The 18654-nt window shown below is 47.0% G+C and overlaps 1 protein-coding gene across 8 annotated transcripts in view; it reads left to right on the plus strand.

The window, feature by feature from the left end:
• The window catches only part of DOCK2 (dedicator of cytokinesis 2), a 416438-nt gene that overhangs the window by 3332 nt on the left and 394452 nt on the right, over positions 1-18654 (plus strand). For 6 of the 8 annotated variants that reach the window (XM_079918428.1, XM_079918432.1, XM_079918434.1 and 3 more), the window contains exons 2-3: positions 3123-3326; positions 3784-3880. In XM_079918428.1, coding sequence (XP_079774554.1) covers positions 3838-3880 — 43 coding nt within the window. In that variant the 5' untranslated portion in view covers positions 3123-3326; positions 3784-3837. The remainder of the gene's footprint in view (positions 1-3122; positions 3327-3783; positions 3881-18654) is intronic. The other 2 variants (XM_079918435.1, XM_079918430.1) reach the window with 2 other exon arrangements.

Below are 18654 nucleotides of genomic sequence, written 5' to 3' on the forward strand. Positions count from 1 at the left end.
TACTTTGTGGAAAATATTTGCACCTACTGTGTGTTATTGAACCAGTGTGTCAAAGGTGATCATTATGTCTCCTGGACTTAACCATTGTCTGTTTTGTGAACTTTTGTCAAAATAGAAGCTGAATATTCTGACTTGCCCTATCAACTACACAGCAGTTTGATGGCTTAACAGATAAGTCATCTGTGACTTTTTGAGCTCAGGATTGAGATTTCTTAACAAAAACAGCCCTCAACCACTATTATTCAACCACTATTATTGAACACTGGATGACTTGGGAAATTAGCTTCTGCTGCAGACGTTGTAATGTTTCTTAATGGATTCAACCAAAATGACAAAGCAAAACAATGGTTATCTGCAGAAACCTGCGATAAAGTCATTTTGATGACAATTAATGTTTTTGTATTTATTTATTTATTTTTGCTGTATTGGGTCTTCGTTTCTGGATGACAATTAATGTTTAAATCACAAGCAAGATCAAGCGGCCTAAGAAACTTCCTGTGTTGTCAAAAATTAAAACAGAAAGTGAGATCTCCATTCCTACAAAAATTTAAATGAACGTATTTTCCAGGCTCAAACTATAGTTCCAGCAGTGTTTTCAGACCTCAATACAAGTGTAAAAGTAATTTTTAAATTTCAAATCCATTTAACTGTGCAATTGAAGGGTTTCTATTCAGCAATTCCACATCCAGCAATATAATAAATGGTGTGCTAAAAGGCAAACATCAAGAGAATATTTAATAGAATTTTATGACTGCCTTCTGAGCAATGAAAATGCTTAATAAAAGCTTATGTACATGGGGCTTCCCTGGTGGCACAGTGGTTGAGAGTCCCCCTGCCGACGCAGGGGACACGGGTTCGTGCCCCAGTCCGGGAAGATGCCACATGCCGTGGAGCGGCTGGGCTCGTGAGCCATGGCCGCTGAGCCTGCGCGTCCGGAGCCTGTGCTCCACAACAGGAGAGGCCACAACAGTGAGAGTACCACAAAAAAAAAAGCTTATGTACATGGATTGATATCAGTATTTGACAGAACTTTGAGATTTTCAGCCAACTTCAAGAGTTAGTCCGCTATAAAATTTAAAGAGCATGCAGTTCACACAAGACCATCCTCACTTCTGACACTAACTGCAAGTTTGGAGGAGCTCCCAAAACTACCTTTAGTGTCAGTAATTCCCTAGAAGGATTTCCAGAACTCATTGAAATTGTTACTCTCAGTTCCCATCTGTTACTGGTAAAGGATGAAGATTTAATTCAGCCAAGGGGAGATGTACATAGAGCAGAGTCCAGGGAAGGACCAAACATTTTTGTTGTCCTCTCCACTTGGGGTCAGGATGCTTTATTTTCACTGCATCAGTGTGTGACCGTACGTGTAGAATATTGCCAACTAGCAAAGCTCACCCAAACCTTGGTGTCCAGAGATTCTTTTGGGGCTCTATCATGTAGGCAAGACTTTCCCCCCATGATTGCCCCCATGGTTGATCTCAACCATCAGGGCGACTGATACCATGTGGCCCAAAGCCTCACGTACATCACATTATTGGTCTTTCTGACATGGTCAGCCCCCACCCTAAATCGTATTTTTTTTTTTTTTTTTTTTTTTTTTTTGCGGTACGCGGGCCTCTCACTGTTGTGGCCTCGCCCGTTGCGGAGCACAGGCTCCGGACGCGCAGGCTCAGCGGCCATGACTCACGGACCCAGCCGCTCCACGGCATGTGGGATCCTCCCGGACCGGGGCACGAACCCATGTCCCCTGCATCGGCAGGCAGACTCTCAACCACTGCGCCACCTGGGAAGCCCCTAAATCGTGTTTTTAGATCGCCCAGTGTGACCCAAGTTTCCCAGGCAAACCATGACATTCCAAGAGATCACTTCCCAAAGCTGAGGGCAAATACCTGGCCATTCTGGGGGCAAGATTAATTCTTTACTACACACCACCTGTGGGGAAAGCCATTTTCAAAGATGAAATGCAAAATGTCGTTACAGATCACCATTAACAGATGAACAGTTGCCATCGACTTTGATCAGAGAGAACACTAACTTTGAACTCTAATGGGGTGAAATGGGACCTAACCCACAAATTTATTTTTCTCATTAGTAGACCTGTATCACAAAAGAATATACTCAATTATTAATGTCACATTTTGAATTTTATCAATAAAAATTGTGGAAGCTTGTTTTCTGTCTGTTATACAAGTAACTACATAATATCCTTGATTTTGCCTGTTGGCCTGCACAGACTGCAATATTTACTATCTGATCTTTTACAGAAAAGTTTGCCAACCTTTGGTGTTTAGTCCAGTTTGTAATACTGCTCTGATGGTTAGTTTTATGAGTCAACTTGGTGAGGCTATAGACCCTAATTATTCAACCAAACACCAATCTAGGTGGTGTTGTGGAAGTAGTTTGTAGATGTCATTAACATCTACAACCAGTTGATGTTAAGTGAAGGAGATTATCTTCAACAATCTGAGTAGGCGGGATCCAATCAGTTAGAAGTCCTTGACTGTACTTTCCTTGAAAAAAGAAGAACTTCTACCTGGGGACAGCAGCTTCAGCTCCTGCCTGAGAGTTTCCAGCCTGCACTCCCTAGAGGCCCGTCGTATGCGTTTCGGACTTACCTAGCCAGCTCCACTTACATAAGCCAATTCCGTGCAATCAATCAGTCAGTCAGTCAGTGAACACACATATATGTCCTACTGGTTCCGTTTCCCTGGTGGAATTCTGACTGATTCAACCGCTCTCTATAAAAAATACTACCCAGTTTGTGCTGCTAGACAACTGAAAAGGAAATAACTTTAGATAAAGTGAAATTAATAGCTTGCCATAGCTGCCTGTCAGCTGTGGTATTGCCTAATCTATCTTATTGACTCTCTAGTGCAAATCAGAAAAGGGCTGTGAGAGTTATGAATAAAGAAAATTCAGGAAGACTTTAATTCAGTCTTATCACTGTGGTTCAAAGAGATATTTTTGCTTCTCAATAGAGTCTATTCCCAGAGCATTTTCTGAGAAATGTCTCCATTAGCCTTTACTCTAGGACTCATTTGCCAGGGTCCACTGTTGCTGGCTGTTAGAGCACCCTTGACTTCCCGGCATTGTTGATAAATTCTGTGCTTGTATATTTTCAGAGGAGAGTTTCCTGAGCTTTTATCAGATTTTCAAATGGGTCGTGGCACCAAAAGGATAAAACTCCAAATGACCTCCCCTCCAGGTGGATGTTTAACTCATATGTTAACTACGGCATGTAATATCTCCTCTAGTCATCACAGTAACTCCTGGATGTCACCTGCTGCATGTTTTGCCTTCTCTACTTCTAGCAGTAATCATATGAGGTAGGTACCAGTATCCCATTTTACAGAAAAAAAACACTGAAGCTTAGAAAAATGAAGTAATTTGTCCTAGTTGCATAGCTGTAAAGCATCAGAGTCTGGATTTGAACCCGCATCTGACGCTAAAGCTCCTGCTAGGTGGGAGGGAGCTCGGTTTAATCACTAGGCTCAGTTACCAGGGAACTTCCTGCACTTGTGGCGATGGCCTGGGTGACACCAGGTATCTGCTTGGCCTCTGCCAGCTTGCCTGGGCAGGAGACAAGTTGGAGGTGGCCCCTAAGCTTTGTGGGGGCTTTCTAACCCCTAGCCTTCTGCGGTGCCCCTGCCCAAAGGGAGGGAGGAAGAGGAGGAGGGGCGGGTCACCCTGGGGAGGGAGGGCGGGCCCTGAGAGGGAGTTTGAAAAGAGGAAGGAAGTGGGGCCCTCAGAACGCCTAGCCACCCCCTGGCTGCTTCCCCACAGGACGACGCGAGGTGCCTGCAGCCGCCCCACGCCCCCACGCCCCACGGCCAAGCCATGGCCCCCTGGCGCAAAACTGACAAGGAGCGACACGGAGTGGGTAGGTGTGGGCATGGGGTCCTCAGCAGGGAGAAGGGCAGGTGGCCGAAGAACCGCATAGGAAGAGGCTGGGGAGCCAGCGGCGCAGACGTGGGCTCAGAGCACTGACTCAAGCTTTGAGGGTGCAGTGGCTCCCTCAGCCTGCTGTGGCACCAGCTGGGCAGGAAAAGGGAGGCAGGGGGGAGATGAAGGTGGGTGCCCTGCCCAGCAGGCTACGCCCAGCCCGCTCCCTCTCCTGCTGCCGCCACAGGGCTACCCTCTCTCTCCAAAGGCTTTATGCATTTCCTAGACGGGTTCCAGCAGAGCTCTTAGCAGCCTGGCTCTGCGTCAGGCTCCTGGCATTGTAAGGACTCCTTCACCCCATCTGGAGACTTGACCTCTTGGAGGGAGCATCATTCTCTCCCTTGGCCGAGCCTGGCCTGGCCCAACATGCCTCCCTCCCCCGCTGCCCAAAGCGACACCCATCTGCTCGCTTCCCCTGCCTGTTCCTCCTGGGTCAGATGACCCTTATTTGTCAGAGCGTCCAGAGGGCTGTGCAAGCTGGGGGCGTAGGGCTGGAGGGCAAGACCCTTCACTCAGCCCCAGAGAGCCCCTGGGGAGAAAGGCTCCCACCGGGTTATAGGGGCATATCCAAGAAGCCAGCCTCATCAGCTCCAGCCATCTAAGCTCCCAGAGGCCTCTGCCTCAAGCTCAGGGCCGGAAGTGGTGGCTGGGGGAAGGGAGGCTTCAGGTACTAGGACTCTTTCTACTAAGTGGCACGCATGGTGCAATCCCCATAGATTCACTGTGGTTTTCAAATAAGTGTGAATTAAAAAACCACTCTGTGGCTTGCTACACAGGCAGATACCAGATACCACCCTCAGAGATAAGGGTTGAACAGGTCAGATGTTGGAAGATCCAAGGGCCAAGAGTAGGGAATGATGTAGGGAATCCCAAGGCCACTGCTGGAGAAACACAGTCCTGGAGGGCTCAACACTTATTCATTCACTTACTAGGCTCCAAGCACTGTGGAGTGTTTAAAGATGAATGGTCCCTATCCAAAGAGCAAATAATATTCCATACCCTGAAGGAGGCTCCGTTTCTCAGTTTCTCCACCTATATTGAACTAGACTCAGTAACTTTTGAACTATAAAGCTTCTCTAACTCTGGCCCTTCCAGGCTGAAACACCGCTCAGGTGAAGATGGGGACTGAGAAATGGAGCAGACCATTATAGGTGGAGGGACCAGTGTGGTCTAGGAGATGAAAGCTGGACACGAAGGGACTATCCAGGGAAAAAAGAGCACATCCAGCAAAGAAGAGTGGTAGCTCCTTTCGCCTTGAGGGGAGGGTGCATTGAAGGGAATGGTGATGCTCAAAGTAAGTTGGAGCCACATTTTGGAAGGCTCTGAATGCCAGGCTAAGAAGTTGAGACTTTTTCCATCGAGGCAGTTGGGAGCCATAGAGGGCTTCTGAGCAGGGGAGGGACATGAAATTTGTGCTGAAGCCAGTGTGGAGGGAGGCTGGGCGGACAGAAGAGCAAAGGTGCCCGGGTGGCAGACAGGGATGGTATTGGTGGTCCAGGATGACGAGGGCAGTTAATGGGGGCAGCTGAGTGTGGCGGAAGAGTCCCACCCTCTGGTCGAAGGGCTGTAGTGTGTTCCTGCTGTGTAGGCCCTGTGCTATGGTGTGAAGCTCATGGGCTCTGGTGCCTGCTCTTGGATTCCAGCTTCCAGTGCTTCCCAGCCTTGTGAGCTAGACAAGTTACTTACTCTCTCCAGGCCTCAGTTTCCTTGTCTGTGTATTGGGAGTAATAACAGCACCTGCTTCCCAGGGTTGTGGGAGGACTCAATGATAATGATCCATATAAAGTGCCTGGAATGACAGTCGTACAAATCCTCACTAAATGTTATTAGTTATTGTTTTTAGCCTTTATTCTCTGCTTAGGAGCCCAGTTCAGGACATGACATCACAGGATGGGAGGGGGCTACTGAATGAAGTAAGGTTTTCACCCGCCTTTGCTGAGGAAATCCCACCTATGTGCTCAGAGACTAGGAACTCTGTTAGGCTCTAGGCCCAGGGGATTCTTCTGATGGTATAACTGAGAGTTTTCACACCTACCTGTGAAAATTCTGTTTGGGGCTGGGAGTCGGAAGGTGTATGACCCTTTAGGGGGCCATAGAGCACTTGGAAGGTGTCTGCTTATCAAAGGATCTCTTTTTCTCTGCAGATGAATGTCAGAGGTTAGGAAGGTAATCTCCAACCCTCCTCCGTAGACTCCAGGTAGATGGAAGGGAAGGGCAAGGCTTAGGTTATGATGAGACAGGGGACTGGAGTCACCCAGCAGAAAGAACCGTGGCCTGAGAGTAAGGAGTCTGGGTTCTAGTTCTGACACTATCATTTTTGCAGGCAGGTCTGTGCTCTAGTTTCCTCACTGTAAGTCTAGGTATTAATACTTTCGTCTTTCAAGACGTGCTTTTAGAAGAGTATCTGAGGTAATGAGTATGGGGGCTTGAAAACGAAGCGCTAGAGCCGTGTAAGGATTAGGGGCTCCTTGGAACATCTCCAGAGTCCCAGCCAGCCTAACACAGGAAAACCTGAGCTTTGCTTTGCCATTTGGTTTCCTCTTCCTCTGGCCTAGCTGACAAGGGCTGCTGGTGTCTGTTTGTCTGGGGGGCTGGCTTTTCTGGGGACAGCTTCATCACCAGAACCGCTTGGCTTCTTTCTCACTTTACTATCTGGTGGGCAGCCAGGGTGAGCCTCGTGTAGATCCCTGGCCAGGTTCTTCCTTACTTCCTTGATGGAGCTTTAAAATGTGATCCACTAGAGTCCCAGAGAGGACCCTTGGGTGGAGGTGGGTAAGAGTTTCCACAGACAAGACAGTGTAGCTGTGAAGAAAAGACACAGCCTCTGCCCTTGAGGAGATACGGGTAAGGTTAGAAGCTTGGGCTGTGAGTTCAAATTTGGTCCTGTTTCCTCATCTTTCCTCATTACTCCTACTTTATCTAGGAGTAATAATGATAATATGGATTTCATGAGATCATTGTGTAATGAAAAGCATTAGTAATGAGACTGGTCAATGAAAGTTAGCGACTGAGGTCAAGGGGCGTACCTAATAGGTGCAGAGCCGAGAGACAGGTAATGTGCCCTAATGCCAGGCTCAGGAAAGTCATGCCTTATCAGAATAAGTGTAGTAATTTATGGTTTACAAGACCCATTCTCATGCAGTATCTTTGTCTGGCTTCAGAACATCTATGTGAGGCAGCATATTATTATTCTCATTTTACAGACGAAGAGTTCCAGAGTTCACATAACTTGGAAGTGCTTGGGCTGGGCCTTAAATTCAGTTGTCTTCAGACACCAGACCCTTTGCACAACACTAGGAGGGAATCTGGGAGGAGAAACATCATAGACAAAGGCAGGAGGTTGGAATGGGTGTGGCTTTTGGGTCAATAAATAGTCTGCTTTGGTTTTAGTGGATGTTTGTAGAAATAAAAAATAGTTGGAGAGGTAGATTATGGTCAGGTTGTGAAGGGCTTTGAGTACCAAGCTTATAAGTTTGGACTTCATTTTGTGAGCAGTGGAGTTTTTGAGCAGGTGTGTCACCTGTAAGAAGATAATTTAATCACTTGGGAGGGGGACAGGGGTTAGACATAGAGTGGAACAGCAGTGGGTGACAGTTTACCTATCTACCGACTGCCTCATTAGTTAATCCCGCAGGAGTCCCTTTATAATTAACATTTCCCTTTGGCTTTTACTATCTTAATCCTCTCTGCCTGAGACTCTTGTCATTGGTCAGAGCTTTATCCTTGGAGGAGACAATGGAAGACAGAAAAGGAGGAGGTAGAAAGAGCAAGTAACAGTATCAGTTAGGGATAAGTATGACCACAGGTGACAGAAAACGCCCAAAGTAGTGGCTTAACCAAGCTAGAAGCTTATTTGCCTCTCATGTAGAAAGCACAGAAATGGTCCCTGAAGAGGCAGTAGCGTGGCTCTTTCTGTCTCCTGCATGGCTTCCTTGGCACGAGGCTTCTGCCTTTTGAACCAAACTGGCTGGTTAAGCCTCTATTGTCAGGTCCACTTTCCAGCCAGCAAGAAGGATGAAGGGAACAAGAAGGGCATGACACTGCTCATTAAGGACACTTACTTGAAGGCCCACTGGACACTTCCTCTTGTATCCTTTTGGCTTAAAACCTAATCACATGACTGAACCTGGCTGCAGTGGAACCTGGAAGTGTAGTCTGCCATGTAAGCAGCCATGCACCCAGCTAAATATCCAGTGTGCATTCCTGAGGAAGGAAGGGAATAGGATATTAGGGATGATATTTTAGTTTTCTCAGGCAGCCGTAACAAAATACCAGAGACCAGGTGGCTTAAGTAACAGAAGTTATTTTCTCACAGTTCTGGAGGCTGGAGTTCCGAGTCCAAGGTGCTAGTAAGTTGATATCTCCTGAGGCCTCCTAGGCCTGCAGACACCTGCCTTCTCCTTGCTTTGTCCTCATATGCTCTTCTCTCTGTGCATGCTCACCCCCTGTGTCTTCTCCTCTTCTTAGAAGGACACAAGTCCAGTTGGATTAGGGCCCCACCCTGACGGCTTCGTTTTAACTTAATCCCATCCTTACAGACCTGATCCAAATATGGAGCTTCAACATGAGAATTTGGAGCAGTACGGAGGGCGACAGCTGGGTTCCTAACAGTTGACCTGTGGTCTGTGGTCTGATATTTGGGGATTGTAAAAGAAGCCTTCAAGGCAGGGGTCCTCAGAGGGTGAATGCAGAAGAAAGGTTTGTTTACCCTGAAGCTGGGCCTGCTGGGTAGATTTGTGCAGGGGCTTCAGTTATGCTCAGAAACCTCTCCTCCGTACAGATCATCTCGAGTTATGGTTGTGTATCTATGTGTGGTGCTGGGGAGTTATTGCTTGGTTCCTTCGGAGGGCTGAGGGACAATCTAATCTGTCCCGTGTCTCTCCCCTAGCTTCGAGTGACTTGCTGGCTGGCAATCTTTGGTGTCCCATGGTTCAGTAGAAGTATCACCCCAGTCTCTGCCTCTGTCTTCACGTGGCGTTCTTCCTGTGTGTGTGTCTCTTTCCAAATTTTCCGTTTTAATAAGAACACCAGTCATGTTGGGTGAGGGCCCACCCTAATGACCTCATTTGAACTTTACTACCTCTGAAAAGACTATCTCCAAATAAGGCTGCATTCTGAGGTGCTGGGAGTTAGGCATATAGCATATCTTTTGTTTTGTGGGGTGGGGCACAATTCAAATCATAACAGGCTCTGCAAAAGTTGAGAAGGGGTCTGTTTCACATCTTGACTGGGGACTATGGATGAGTGTGAGACCTCTCCCTGGTCCAGGGATGCAGGTGATGCTGTTTCCTGGACAGATCTGGTCCATACTGAGATGGACAGATTGGGAGTGCGCAATGGGTGATTGAGTCCCTTGCAGCACAGACACTTATTACAAGGAACAAAATCCACTTAAAGTAGTTCAGTTAAAAGGTATGTGGTGTGTGGCTGTATGTGAGGAGGGAAGTGGTGTGTTTTAAGCATCAAGGGACATCAAACAGAAATCCAGGAAACATGGGCAGCAGTCCTCTGGAAAGGCCTGGTCTGAGGAGACCGGAAAACTGCCTGTCTTCTCATGGCTTCCCAGCTGCTCTAAACTTATGAGCGCTGTTCTCCTTCCTCTTCTCCTCTTCATAACTTTCATATTCTGAGAACACCACAGTGTTCTGACACCACCAGCATGCCACCTGCCTCAACCTGGCATGACTTTGCAGTGCCAGCACCCTCTGAATCCTCTCTCTGTGTTTATTTGTTCAAAGTCCTGAGAAGATCTGAGTGGACTGACTCACCTTTTCAATAAAGGCCCCCCAGGTCAGAGGTCATCACCACGCTAAGAATGGGCCCCACTCTGAGCAGGGTGCTGCCTTTTCCAATACGCTCTGGTTATGGGGTGGGGTCATGAGGATCGCAGGAGTCGTGGATGGGGACAGATTCTTGGAGTAGGAGGCATGAGTCAAACGTGCATCCCAAACACACCCAGGGCAGAACTCTACTACAGAGGGACCACTTAGACTGCTCTTGTTGCCAGAGTTAATAGCTAAGGAGGAGAGATAGCGACCATCATTTACTCACCAGCTTGTTCACTCATGCACTCATTCACTCTTCATTTATTTCTTAAATATTTATTGGGCATTTCCTATGTGCCGGGCACTGCGCTAGACGGTAAGATTACTAGAATTTGGCCAATATGGTTCCTACCCTTTTGGAGCTTATAGTCTAGTGGGGAAGACAAAAAGAAACTTGTGGAAAAATCAATAGGCATATCACTACAAATCGTGATATGTGCTCCTGTGATAAAAGAGTTTGTCTCATGAATGAGAGTATTGGAGGGAAGGAATCTTAAATAGGATGGTCTCAGAAGGCCTCTGAGGAGCAATGGGGGAAAAAATCGCAAAGGAAATGCTTAGAGGGATCTTAGTATGTGTGTCTTGGCTATGGAGGCCAATTGTATCTTCGGACTGGTCCCCAGAAATTAGTCTGGTGCAACAAAAACACACGGATTGGAAATCTCATTCCTTCCTACCACCAGTTCTTAGGTGCCTGGGCTGCCTGCTTTCGGATGCAACTTGGGGTTGTTCAGGAGTGCCTGCTGGGCTGACTGTTTGAGTTCATTTAAGTAGATGGTCCTAATCCCTAGGTTTATGGGAACTACATTAGTTAGTGGCCATCTTGCCCCCAACCATAATGTTTGAGCTTAAATGAGCCTTGACAGACTGTGTTTGCTAAGCTCTGCTTCCTCTTGAGTTCAGCATCCTTATATTGCTGCTATATTTTGAGACAGACAGTGTAGTCACCATAATATTCTGCTAACTTCTGGACCTTTGGGCTTCTTTTTTTTGTTTTTAAGCTCACAGGCCTTTAATATTCAATTGCACACGGGTGCCACAGTCTGAGTTTTGCAGCATATGTTCTGCAAATGGTGAATGCTAGTGCTTATTGCCACCCGACTCCAGAGGAATCTGTGTGCAGGCACCGCAGATGTTCCCTTTAATAGGCACTCTCTCCTTTCATTCCACTTTCTTTAATTCGCGTGAGGTGAACAACAGTCAGGCTGAGTTTGTCAACATCTTAAGTCTTACTTGGTTTTTAGTTCTCCTTGGAAAAAGCCATCCATCCCTTGTCTTTCTGACCCCACTAGGACACTGTCAGCTTCTGCACTGATTTAAAGCAGTGCAGGAGGGGGATGTGACTGACAATGTGGGCACTTTTCCAGACCCCTCTCCAGACATTGCCCCAGGGCACTCAGTGTTCCCCTGACAACACATGATCCCTTGGGTCAAATCCTAAACCAGGATGGTGAAGGGGACCTAGGTGGGCCATGTGACTTGCAGAGGTGCCTCAGCATCCAGCACAGGGTCTGACCAGAGACAGTGCTGAGCAGGCATTTGTTGGGGTGGATTAAGTGCTAGCAATGTCAGGTCCCAAGAGCCCACGACTGCTGCCGCAAAGGGGCACACCTTGTGCCAGCTGGACCCTGAGGATTTGCCCGGGAAGGGGGATTTTGCTGCTTGCCTCACTGGCGGTGGCGACAAGGTCGTTGTCTCAGGAAAAAGTGTTCCAGGAAGAATAAACAGCCAATGCAAATGTCCTGAGGAGGGAGCCTCTCTGATGTGTGGGAGGCCACTGTGAATGGAGTGGAGTAACCCAGGGGCAGAACTGTAGGAAATGAGTTCTCTGAAGAGAGGTTGTATTGAGTAGTGCCTGGTACATGTTATAAGGACTTTGGCTTTTACTCTGAATGGAAGCGGGTGGGGCACTGTAGGGTTTGAGAAGAATTGCAGAATGTTCTGTCTTATTTTTTTTTTAATTTGGTTTTTAACTGAAGTATAGTTGATTTACAATGTTGTGTTAATTTCTGCTGTACAGCAAAGTGACTCAATTATACACACACACACATATATGTATATTCTTTTCCATTATGGTTTATCCCTGGGTATTGAATGAAGTTCCCTGTGCTATACAGTAGGACCTTGTTGTTTATCTGTTCTATACATAATGGTTTGCATCTACTAACCCCAAACTCCCAATCCATCCCTCCCCTGCCCCCTGCCCCTTGGCAACCACTGTTCTGTCTTATTTTAAAAGAATTATTCTAGAAGTTTTATGGTTAGTAGATAGAGGGGAATTAAAGGTGGAAGCAGAGAGGCCAGTATGGCAGTCACTACAATAACCAGGCAAGAAATGGTGGGGGACCCCCCCCCAAGGATGAAGCAGTGGAGGAGGTGAGATGTGCTTAGCTGTGTGTGCTGTAGGTGGCAAACAGGATTTTCCTCATGGATTGGACGTGGGTATAAAAGGAAGTAGTTAAGGGTGACACCATGGTTTTGGTCTGAGCAGCTGGGAGAATGGAACTACCTACGGGACTTCCTTAGTTAGTCCCCTGATCTAAGTTGTCATCAACATTGTCATAAATAATAACATTGCCTCAACTTTTTTCAGTCCAGTCCATTCATAAAGCACTTGTGGTACCACGTTTAACCCTCACGGCCACCCTGAGAGATGGGTACTTTTATCTTCATTTCAGAGATGAGGAAACTGAAGAGCAGAGAGATTTAAGCTCTTGCTGAAATGCAGCCTTTTTCCAGTGCTTTTCTTACATCTCATCCCTGGAAGAAATGTCTTCTGCTTTATCAAAATCTTCATTTTTCACCTTGTCTTTTAGTTATGTGACTGCAGGTTGTCTCCCCCACTGGATGGCTTATTGTCTGACGGCAGAGCTCTGTTGGGGGTCGAATTTGATTCCATCTGGCTCTGTGGTACTAGCAGAAACATGATAGGTTTCTGCTAGTACCACAGAAGGTACTAGCAGAAAAGATCATCGTTATTGTAACGCAGGACCCTTGGGAATCCAAACACTATTCCTACAAAAACATGCACATGTGCAGTTTTGCATTACAGTTTCATTATGGCCCATTCATGGAAGCCAGTTAAGGACCCTGCTAAAATGTACTCAGTAACTAGATATAATAGGTACAGCCAAGGTGTTCTGCCCAGGGTGTGAATCCTTAGATCTGGGAGTGGCCAAGATTAAGAAGACTATTTTTATAGTCTATTCAGATCAATTAAGTTCAGTGAACCCATGCTAAGTTATGGTCCTGAGCTGAGTACTGGGGCCCAGAGCTGAAAAACACAGTCTCTGCTCTCAGGAAGCTTATGAGCCAGTAGTAACCTCTCCTTCTTTTTGTTTGAGGCAGGAAAGAACACTGTTACTAGTACTAATGTCCCCATTTCTCAGGTTGGGGATGGGTGCACCCCTTACTTCAGGTCACTATGGCCCCTGCTGTCACCCCCATCGTATTTCATTGTAGCCTTGTGTAGAATTCTCTGGCTCCTCCATAGAATGTAAACACCATGACCGCAATACTGTGTTTCTTCTTCTCCCACACAGAGTGCCTAGCACAGAGCAGATGCTCACTTAGGAGTTGTTGATCGGATGGATGGGTGGGTGAATGAGTGGGCAGAAGGTGGGGGATGGAGAGGGGAGAGAGGTTGGAGGTTTTACACTTTCTGGTAGCCTCGTAAGATTCAGGTGAGTTGCCCCATCTTGCCTTCATCTCCTCACCCTTACCCCCTTCCCTGTCAGCAGGCTAAGTCCTAAGAGAGAGCACAACAATAATTGGGGTGTTCTTGAATTCTGCTCCAAACAGCTGGACCCCTGTAGTTGGCCACCGCACCAAGCCCCATGGTTCTCACCTTAGGACTCACTGCGACTGTGCACCCGTCAAGCTGATTTCCCCTCCCTTCTTGCCCTTGTGGTATTTCCTTCCCCACCAACCTCCCCAGCGCTCTTACCCCAGTTCTTCTCCTTGCCCTCCCTCTGCCCCTTCCTCTCTCTCTAGTCTCAATTCTTTGATGGGGCCTCTCTTGATCTCTCTTCTCTGAGAGCCCACAGCTGCCGTGCCCCACAGCTTAGCCCTTTCTTTTTTAAAAAAAGGCAGCCTCTTGTTTCTTGTGTGTTCATTTTGTCTCTTGAACTAGATTTCCCCAAAGCTCCAGCGGAGCAGGAGCCATCCTCTCTCACTCTACCTTTCTTTCTAACCTTCCATATGCTGCCTGCATTGGAGGTTGGGGGCTGAGAAATCAGCCCTTGGTTTCATCATAAAGCCTGTCTTCCAATTCTAGCATGTGAGTGTGTGAACGTAGAAAGTGTGAGACAGTGTGTGCGTGAGTGTTTGTGTGCGTGTGCCTATACTGGCAGCACTGGGAAGGAGAGGGTGAATCCCAGCATGATGTTTTAGCAGGACTCATCAACCTTGACACTGTTGACACGTGGGGCCAGATGGTTCTTGTTATGGGGCTATCCTGTGCTCTGTAGGACATTTAGCAGTGTCCCTGACTTCCCCAGCTAGACGCTAGGAGCTCCTCCACTCCCCATCCCTGCCTCCTCCACCCCCAGGTTTGTGACAACCAAAAATGTGTCCAGACATTGACAGATGTTCCCTTGGGGGCGAAATTGTTCCCAGTTGAGAATCACTGTTTTAGAGAACTCATGGGAATCTCAACTTCCTTCTTGTTGGCTGGGAATGTCACCTTGGCTCACCTATGGCAACCTGTAAGGTTTTTAGGAGGATCCAGTGGGGGTCCTAAAGCACCTGGCAGGGAGCAGGTGCTAAATACACATCCACTAGTGAGAGGCAGTGTGGTGTAATGGTTGAGGGTGTATGTTCTGGAGCCAGCCTGCCTGGGGCAAAATCCTGGCTCGCCACCTTCCTAGCTGTGTCACCCTGGGCTGTTCACTTCATCTCACACTACCTCAGTTTGCTCATCTGTAAAACAGAATTGACCATAATTTTACCCACCACAAGATTAAACAGGTGCTGGGATTGAATAGGTGACTGTAGGTAAAATCATTGGAGAAGTGTCTGATACATAGAAAGTGTTCCGTAGAGGTTGTAATTCTTGTCCTCTCCTGGTCAGGGGAGGAAAACCTCCTCCCCCTTGGTTCCCTCTGGCTGTGATTCTCCTGCCTCATCCACTGCTGACTTGCACCGGGTTTGAGCTCTGACCTCGCTGCCAGAAGCTTCTGCTGGGTCATCGCATTCACCCTCCCTGATGCAATGTCAGGATGTTGCCTTGGTGCTGCAGCTGTCAACACCTTGTCCAGAGACTCCAGGCAAACTGCTTGTATATTTCAACGAATATGTTTCACTTGAATCCAAAGTGGACCTGCCGGCTAGTTCTGTTTCTCCCTGGAGTGGAGACCATCCAAAGCCCAGTTCAGGGACTAGAGAAGTGAGCTTCAGGCAATTACATTCTTTTTCTCCAATATTGTTTGTGTTCCTCTTATGTAGCTACTTGTACAAACTCTATTAACACTTGGTGTTTGCTGAAGCTTTTGTTTTGAAACACATCAGCAAGTGGCAGGGGCCCTGATGAGGTACGAATCCATCCTGAAGGGTCACAGGGCACTTGATGGCTGCAATCAAAATTGGCAGCCCAGCTGGCTCAGCATCTCAGCAAGTAATCTCAAGAAATGCAAGAAAAAACTTAGAAGAAGAGACATACCTGCCCTTCATGTTCGTGTTCCTTCAGTTTAACAAGTATTTCTTAAAGTTCAGTAAATATTGATTGAACTTCAACTGTGAGCCAGATGCTGTTCTCAACACTGGGAATTCAGTGGCCGACAGGCAGACTCAGTCTCCACCCTCGCTGAGGCTGAAGGAGATGGGAAATGAACAAGTCTAGTGCACACACACACACACACACACACACACAATAAATCGTGACATCAGCAATGGGTTAGTCAGGGAAATAAGGACTTTAGACTCCAATCTGGGTTTGACTCCACTTTCTACCACTTTCTAGCTGTGTGGCCACGGGCAAGTTCCTTAATCTCTCTTTAAGTTTCTCATATGTTACGTGGAGGGGAATACCTTGGAGTGTTACTGTGAAGATTAAATGAGCTGGTACAAGTAAAGTGTGATGAATTTTGTCTGTCTTATTTATCACTATTGCCATATACTCAGTATCTGGCACACAGTAGGTGCTCAAATGAATATCTGTTGAAAAATAACATGTGCTTGGTACACAGTATGTGTGTTTACCATTTGTGGGGCATCAAGCAGTGTATGAAGTGGTTAGAATCCAGACTTCTGGATAACTGCCTTATTAGTTAGAGATATTAGAATAAGTTGTTTATTCTCTGTCTGCCTCAGTTTCCTCGTGTATAAATCCAAGTGAAATACTGTACTTATCTCCTAACATTGCCCGAAGCACAGAGACCCCAACCCTGTTTGTTTCTGTGAGCTGCATGCTGTAGCAATGGTATGTTCACTTTTCCCTTATTTCTCTTGATTTGGGCTCCTGATGAGCAGGGCATTTCAATACGTTTAAGTAAAGTTGGTGGCTAATCAGTAGATTGGATTTCCAGGGTTGTTGGAAGTCCCACCTGTCTCAAAAGCTCCCACTGGCTTGACGCTCTAGGATTTCCAACATTAGAGCCCTCACTGGGCTCAGTGACCTCAGACGGCCCTGGTACTTGAAGCACCCCCTTGATCTTTGGTCGTAAGTATTTTGGTCTGGTTAGGCTTATCAGTGACTAGCTGCTGCCTTGGCTCCTGAGTATAGTATTTTGATACAAGAAGAGGTCAAATCCTTCACTGGGATGTGCCAGTGTTCTCCAAGGCACGGAGACCTCGTATGAAAGGGGAAACTGGAATGGGTATCTGTGGGAATCCTTTCACCACTTGTTTATCTTCCATGATGGGCATGGCCAGTGTGGGGCAGGCTGTGATTTCAGTGATTTTTACTTATTACTTATTCCTATACCTTCCTTATGTTTTCGGGCCTTTCCATCACTCACTCAGAACTCAAGGGTAGTTAGGCCTGCAGGGAATGGGGAAGAAGATGAACTGTTGTGACACTGGTCAGAAACAACTCAGGAGAGATTCATAGATAAGCAATCAAACTTTAGCAAAGAGTGGCATTCTGGTTCAAAGTTTCCTGTTAGTCATTTAGAAAACTTAACAGAATTGGGTACCGGTATGCAAAGCCACTTCCTTTGTCAGTAATGTCTGCTTTTCCCCAAATGGAGCCTTGAGAACAGAGGTCTTCATGCAAAGGCAGAAATACATTTATAAATTAAAGGGCAGTGTCAGTTACTTTCATTTTCGTATGATGTGAGTCTTTGGAATGAACACAGACCTCCATGTTGAATATGAAGTTTCAAGATCTGTCCGAGATATCTTCTTAAGCCAATGGGTTGGTACCTTCTCACCTGACAGAGCTGGGCAGAGGGTGAGGAAGAGATTCCTCAGGAAAGATGGGAAGGATATAGTCTGGGAACAAAATAGAGTCTTGCCCTGCCCTTTAAATACCTGATGGACGAACTAATTTGCTGGTGCTCCAGAGGCAAACACATGTCATGGATGGTTTTCTTCTGTTAGAAACCTTCAGTTGCCTCTGTGGCCCCGCCCAACTCCTTGGCAGGCATGTCCTCAGCCAGACCTCTGGAGCTGGAGGGATCAGGGAGTGGAGAGTCTGCAGAATTAGGGCATCTGCAAGCTGGAGTGGGTCCAAATGCTAGCAGCCTTTGTGGGGACAGGATTTGAATTGAGGCCAAGTGTGGAGGGAATGAAGAAATGGGGAAGCTTTATGCAGGAGGAGAGAACTCTGAGTCCCCTGAGGGTCCTCTCAAGGTTTGTTTTTGGGCAAAGGTTTAATTTTATTCATTGTTGACTGACAGTGCCATTGAATGCAAACTGCAAGGAAGCAGATTTAAAGGTGACACAAAGAAGAGCTCTGAAGGAGTTCCTCTGAATGGATTGCTCTAGGAGGTATTATAGTGCCAATAAAGAGAAAAGTGACTACTTTTTATTGACCACTTACTCCGGCCAGACACAGAGTAAAGACTTTTTCTGTGTATTGATCTCAGCCAAGCTTCCAAGGAACTCTTCAAGGTAGGGACCATCATCTCCTCCTTTCTATAGTTGAGGAAAATGAGGCTTGGGGAGGTGAAGTTGCTGCTCAGGCAGGTTGCCGCTAGCCCCTACAGTTCCTCTGTGTGAATTACAAAGATACACCCCCTCCCCTGGTGGGCACAGTGCCTCGGGAGGGCCCAGGCCTTGGCAAGCAGATCAGAGGTTGGGTGCCAGCCTCTCCTGCTGTCTTTGGCTTGGTGGCCTTGTGCTGGACAAAGCCTGCACAATCATACTCTGCAACCCTGGGCTTGAGACCAGAGCTGGCAAAGGGCAGAACTGGGCTCAGGAGCCACATTTGTCTTATTCCAGGGACACTGGCTCATAACTCCCAAGCTTTATTATCTCTCAGGATTGAGACTTTCCACCCCTGTGAATACTCAAAAAGGCTAGTTGGTCCCTTGGTGAAAGGGCTGATTTGTATAGGTCTTTGGACTAAAAAGCCTACAGGTTTCATCCTTTTCCCGCAGAGAATGCAGCTCAGAGAGTGTGGCAAACAGAAGCCTGAAGCAGGGTCTGGTGAACACCTGAACACCTGCCATCAGATGCTGTGGAGAGGCAGTGGATGCAGGGAATGAACAAGGCACAGGACAGGGTTGAAGTCTGGCTCTGTGATTTACCACTCTGTGGGTGGGTCTTGGATAAACTACTCAAACCATCTGAACCTCAGTTTCCTCCTCTGTAGAGTGGGGATAGTACTACCTCATGCAGTAGTTGTAATGACAACATGAAAGGGCAGTTGAGAATGTGCTTCTCTGTGATATAGTGGAGGAACATTATAAATGCTGCTTGTTTATATTTGAGAAGGGTTTTGACC

Source organism: Stenella coeruleoalba, assembly GCF_951394435.1.
Source record: "Stenella coeruleoalba genome assembly, chromosome: 3".
Taxonomy (NCBI): Eukaryota; Metazoa; Chordata; class Mammalia; order Artiodactyla; family Delphinidae; genus Stenella; species Stenella coeruleoalba.